This window comes from Diprion similis, chromosome 4 (genome assembly GCF_021155765.1).
Source record: "Diprion similis isolate iyDipSimi1 chromosome 4, iyDipSimi1.1, whole genome shotgun sequence".
Classification (NCBI taxonomy): domain Eukaryota; kingdom Metazoa; phylum Arthropoda; class Insecta; order Hymenoptera; family Diprionidae; genus Diprion; species Diprion similis.
Window position 1 is genome coordinate 24261774 of NC_060108.1, and position 6035 is coordinate 24267808.

A 6035-nucleotide genomic window follows, 5' to 3' on the forward strand; every position below is an offset into this window, starting at 1 on the left:
TTGAAGTAGCCGCAAGATTGGTAAATGAAAAATTTCGAGTTGAAACTACTAACGCATACTAGGTAAAACTTTATTAACACGGCAAAAACTGTTAAAAATGACAGCTCTTGCTTTTTAATCGATTGATACAGTGAATAATATGTACAATAAGTATTACTGAGTAAATGATATCCTAGGTAACAATTATTAAAGTACTAATGGGCGTTATTATTCGGATTAAACTACCGATTTGCTTAATTTACAATATTTTTTTTATACAGAACTGATTGAAGGAGCATCGCTCTTTATGATTTATCTTTTATTCAGTTGGCAAAATCAGACTTGAATGATCGGCAATGGATTATAAAGATGCAGAATAGAATCGTAGAATTGACACTGTAAAAAGTAGCGAATAATTCTAGTTTTGAGTCTGGTTTTGATTCTAGTCTGACCATACACACCCATAATCAATAATACGTACAATAATTTATTCAATTGAAGAGATGTTTCGTTACTTATTGTACATTGCACGTGCTTAAAAAAGTATGCAACTTTAGCCCGATTATAAAATTTCTCTAATATCGCATGATTCTTAGTGATAGCCAGCTCCGTTACATTTCAGTTCTCGTAATGAATACTACCTTATATTTGCATTGTTCTATTTCCTAAGTGCCTACCATACGTACGCGTAACTGCCGCTTCGAAAATCAAATTTCTATCGGAACTAAAATTCCCTAGCAACGAACGACCTTGTAAATTTTCCTTATTTTCTTTCGAAAATTCAATCTATGTGACATACTAGCTTACAGCTAGTTTACATTTTTGGCATTGTTCGACTTCTCAATTCATCATCTTCATCTTTCGTCTGTTCAGCTTTGTTTACCCTTCTACTTTCCTAGGGCTACTTCCTTCATACGGTTCAACGCTGAGCCTGCTTTGAACCAACCAATCTGCTGCTCATTGAACGTGTGATTCAAAGTGATGGTGTCAACCTTTCCGTCTTTGTGTTTGATTTCTGCCTTGATAGGCTAAAACAAGTTGAAAAACAAAGCAATTAACCACAAGCACTGAATCAGATATGTTAATTACTGATCTTATCTAGGGAATAGAATTAAATTTCAGATACTTCTTGCGTTTATTTCAAACAACTTTATCAACCAACCTTTCCAGGAGCTAAATCTTTGAGTCCAAGGAGGTTGATCTTGTCAGTTGGTTGGATTTTGTCGTAATCACTTGGGTCAGCGAAAGTCAATGGAAGCATACCCTGTTTCTTCAAGTTAGTTTCGTGGATTCTAGCAAAACTTTTCACGATTATGGCACGTCCTCCAAGATGTCTAGGCTCAAGAGCAGCGTGTTCCCGAGACGAACCTTCACCGTAGTTTTCATCGCCAATAGTCACCCACCTGACGCCATTCTTCTTGTAATGACGAGCAACATCGGGAACGGCTCCCCACTCTCCCGTCAGCTGGTTCTTTATTTTGTTTACTTCGCCGTTCTCTGCATTGACGGCACTAAAAAACAAAGTAAATTGGAACCCTCCAAAAAAAGTAGGTAGACTTTTTTCTAAAAATTGAAAAAACAATACGTAATCTAGATCACATACCCGATAAACATGTTGTTAGAAATATTGTCCAAATGACCACGGTACTTCAGCCACGGTCCAGCGGCGGATATGTGATCGGTCGTACATTTTCCCTTGGCTTTGATAAGAACGACTAGGTCGGTAAGGTCTTTGCCATCCCATTTGTCGAACGGATCCAGAAGCTGGAGCCTCTGAGATTTGGGATCGACGTCAACTTTGACTGAGCTACCATCAGCAGGAGGTTGGTCGTACGTTTCTTGGCCAGGGTCGAAGCCACGGCTAGGAAGTTCGTCACCGAATGGATCGTCCAGAAGGAACTCTTTGCCGTCAGCACCCTTCAGTTTGTCCGTAACCGGGTTGAAGTCTAATCGTCCAGCGATTGACAATGCTGTTACCAGTTCTGGACTTGTTACGAAAGCGTGAGTTGCCGGGTTTGCGTCGTTACGGCCGGTGAAGTTACGGTTGTACGATGTTACGATAGTGTTTTTGTCGCCCTTTTTGATGTCCTGACGATCCCATTGTCCAATGCAAGGACCACAGGCGTTCGCGAGGACGACACCTCCGAATTGACGAAGAGTTTCGGCCTGTTTAAATGGGTTGCAGAGTTAGTTCGAGATTAAGTAAAAGTGATGTAGCATTTTGTTTTAATTGCAAGTGTACGTAAATTGGTTGTTACTGTAATAATTTTCAACCACATAGGCTTTCCCGAAAAAAGTCAGTTACTCCCTATTATCATTATTATCAGTGATGAAACATATGTCTTAGGAATATAATATTACAATTCCGTCGCGTTCGATGGTGGCACGAATTTGCTCAGAGCCAGGAGTTACGTTAAAGGTAGATTTGGCCTTGATTCCGTGCTTCATGGCCTGCTTGGCAATGTTTGCGCATCGGCCCATGTCTTCATAGGAACTGTTTGTGCACGATCCAATGAGACCGACTTTTATCTCATTTGGCCATCCATTCTTCTTAGCAGCTTCACCTAAAATTTTAAACCAATTTGAACCAACCGAATCTATAGAATGATAGTACAAAAAATTAATCAAACCATGTAGATTCCAATCAATATATGATCATGAAGACAATGGGGGATGGGGAGATTATATAATACTACAAAAAACAGTGAACTTTGTTGATCACGAGATAAATTAAAGCAATCGTTTAAATACCAGGTCTTCATTTTCATGATGCCATCAAAGGTGTATCGAAGTAAAGTAAGGAAAGATCGATAAACTCACGAGTCTACCACGTCAACTTAGATAATTAAGCTCACCCAATTTGGATATAGGGTTAGCGAGATCTGGAGTAAACGGTCCATTGACGTGTGGCTCCAGCGTTGAAAGATCTAATTCGACGACCTGGTCGTATTTAGCGTTGGAATCAGCAGTGAGGAGACTTTCCCTGTACTGATCAGCTGAAACTGCAATGTCTCCACGTCCAGTCGCCTTCAGATAATCTTGCATGCGTCCGTTGTATGGGAAAACTGAAGTTGTAGCACCAATTTCCGCACCCATGTTGCAAATCGTGGCCATACCAGTACAGCTAATGCTGTCCACACCAGGGCCAAAGTATTCAACAATCGCCCCGGTACCTCCTTTTACGGTCAGGATACCTGCAACCTATGGAAAATTACTTCCTCATTATTTCTGCAACCCATTTTATACCCACAACGTGTCTCACCTTCAAAATGATGTCCTTCGGGCTCGTCCAGCCTTTGAGCTTGCCGGTCAACTTAACACCAATAACTTTGGGGCATTTCAATTCCCACGGAATATTGGCCATCACGTCAACAGCGTCAGCTCCACCAACACCAATACACAAGCCTCCCAAGCCACCTCCGTTTGGTGTGTGAGAGTCTGTACCAATCATCAGCAGACCAGGGAACGCGTAGTTTTCCAGAATAATTTGGTGGATGATACCAGATCCAGGGTTCCAGAAGCCAACGCCATACTTTGCGCCAGCTGTCTTCAGGAAATTGTATACTTCCTTATTTATGTCCTTGGCTCGGGCTAAATCTTCAGCTCCACCAATTTGAGCTTCGATCAAGTGATCACAGTGGATGGTCGAAGGCACGGCGACTTTGGGGAGACCTAAAGAAGAGACAAGAACAAGCAAGGTAGCAGAAATTGAACCTATTAGGATACAAAACTATTCTCAGTGTTTAGAATCTTTAGTGAGAATTTTACTCTATACGTTGAAAACTTTTTAATCGATCACTTTTGTCTAGAGAATAGGTAAAACTTCTTACCAGAGCTGATGAACTGCAGCATTGCCATCTGTGCTGTAGCATCCTGCATCGCAACACGGTCTGGTCGTAATCTGAGGTAACTTGTTCCACGGACAACATCTTGAGTCTGCGGTTCATCCAAGTGAGAGTACAAAACCTTTTCAGATAATGTCAGTGGTCGGTTCAGTCTGAAAGTAGAATTTCAATTATAATTTTGATCGATTAGTTCCTTTCCAAAGATAATTTAGGCAACGCTTTCATAAAATAAAAAGTCGCTAGCATGAAGTGACAAACAATTTTTTAATTTCCACAAACTATTTAGTGATTTCCAAGTATTCTCTGATGTCAAGATACGACGGCTCAACAGCTCTGCCTTTCTGCCAACAAACGAAGAAGCTCTCACCGTTTTTTCACAATTTTGATGTTCTCTTCGAGTTTGTCATAGGGAAGGTACGTAGTTTGGTCGAATTTGGACATGGCCACCTTTGCGGCGGCGAAGCTTAACGGACTCACGCTGAAGCATCTTTGTTGGATGTCGGTAGCGAACCCAGCTAGCCGCTGTTTCAAACAAAAAATCAAAATTTATCAATATCAAGGATCACAAGGTAGCTAAAAAGAATTTAGTGTGACGCAGCAATACGGTTGTACTTTTTGGGAATTGATTCTGAGCAGTCAAAGCAGTAGCAGGAGCAAAGACAACATAACCTATAACCGTGGTAGACAATCAATAGTATTTTTTCCTCGTTCAGTTACGTAAGTGGAGAGGAACGAATGGTCATTTTTCTATTTTTATTGAATGGTTGTCGGAGTTATTTTTGTTTGCATAATACTTATAGCGATTCAGAAAAGTGAGCATAACGAGCCTCCAATGAGTGACAATCGAGATCGAGTTTACCGCAATGCAGATTTCGTATCGCTGATAATTAATCTTTGAATGAAAAATATCCCTGCGATCTATTTCTGGCGTAAGATGAAAAGTCCAGCTGTAACGCAATTTTACATCAAGTATGTGTATACCGATAAGCAAGGCCAGCAATAAATTACGTATACATCTCAGGCGAAAAATTCAAGTCTAGATATCAAAGTTTACATTGATAAGAGTTTACGAAACGAATAAATCATCGCCGACGAGACGACGCGCATTGCTACTGCAAAATATAGGCGGAGAGATGAACATCTGTAACGGTTACTCGTCATTATTACATGTTTCTTCGAGGTTTGTTCACGAATTACAGATGCGCATAATTAGTGCGATATGGACTAGAAAAAAAGACCCATCGTTGCGGCCAAAGTTCAGAGTTCACTGTCTGCCGATTAATTGTTTAATGCGTAAGATTTCGTGTGACCTCTGAACGAGGTCGAGGTGGATATCTACTGCGTGCCGCTTATACAAGAGTCTTTTTTAACGTTTTTTCGGTTTGATTTTCGAATCTCGTGAAGTGAGTGCGCCGTTCGAATTTCAATTGGAACTCCGGCGTTTTGAATATTCTATGTTTTATTCATCGGTATTTGGTACGAATGGTTTTCCTCATACCTGAGCCTTAAAAACGCGAACGCAATACGACATTGCTGCTCTTCTGCAGGGAAATCTTGTCGGGTCTTCGTCACTGGCTTACAACTCAGCTGCTTCGCGCACGCGCAAACCTGGTAGACTCTTGTGGCAGTTCTTCTCAAACCGGCCACCAGAGAACTGAAAACCTTTTACCCACTTCGTTTGGACGACGGCCTGATTCACTTTATAAGACATCGACTCAACGCGCATGCCCAATAGTCGCAATTCACACGCTAGATGCAATTGCATTTTTCAATTCAACGAAACGGATTTGCGTTTGCGTTAGAAACGCTATTCGCGGATTAATTAATGGCACAAATTTTCAAGCTTTCGTTGAGCCTTCTCTATTCGATGATAATTAAGACGATGCTACAGTAACCGTGAAATTTCGAAGCGTCGGTGCAATAGAGATCGCAGGTGTTTCAAATAAATTGAAAACGAAAGCTTGATTAGATATTCAATAAAATGACCAAACTCGTTTTTCTTTCTGTTTGATTCAATCTTGACAACTAGTTCCAGATAACGGAATTCTACCGAAAGAAAAAAATCCGCGATTACCATTCATTAAATGTATGACGACGAGGTTCATCATGCAGATGATTTTCAATGTTTTATTACAGTTGAAATATTCCAACGAGCGTACGCTGAATCCACCTCAAACATCAATTGCGTCAACTGATTTGACATGTCAATTG

The 6035-nt window shown here is 40.6% G+C and overlaps 1 protein-coding gene across 1 annotated transcript; it reads right to left on the reverse strand.

Moving 5' to 3' along the window:
* Window positions 1-255: 255 nt before the first annotated feature.
* On the reverse strand, window positions 256-5487 carry LOC124406120 (probable aconitate hydratase, mitochondrial). Its single transcript, XM_046881506.1, has 9 exons — window positions 5323-5487; window positions 4192-4346; window positions 3810-3976; window positions 3242-3651; window positions 2835-3180; window positions 2341-2543; window positions 1583-2145; window positions 1142-1490; window positions 256-1007 (listed from the first exon to the last, which is right to left on the reverse strand). Exons 1-9 carry the CDS (start codon window positions 5353-5355, stop codon window positions 867-869), a joined length of 2367 nt encoding a protein of 788 aa, XP_046737462.1. The 5' UTR covers window positions 5356-5487; the 3' UTR covers window positions 256-866.
* Between the last annotated feature and the right edge of the window lie 548 nt (window positions 5488-6035).

Excerpts from the sequence above, each read along its gene's own strand:
- LOC124406120 (XM_046881506.1), bottom strand. The coding sequence starts at position 5,355 with ATGTCGTATTGCGTTCGCGTTTTTAAGGCTCAG. Across the intron at positions 2,544-2,834 it reads TAACCCTATATCCAAATTGG|GTGAAGCTGCTAAGAAGAAT; the intron begins GTGAGCTTAATT and ends TTAAAATTTTAG. Across the intron at positions 2,146-2,340 it reads CCATCGAACGCGACGGAATT|GCCGAAACTCTTCGTCAATT; the intron begins GTAATATTATAT and ends CCATTTAAACAG.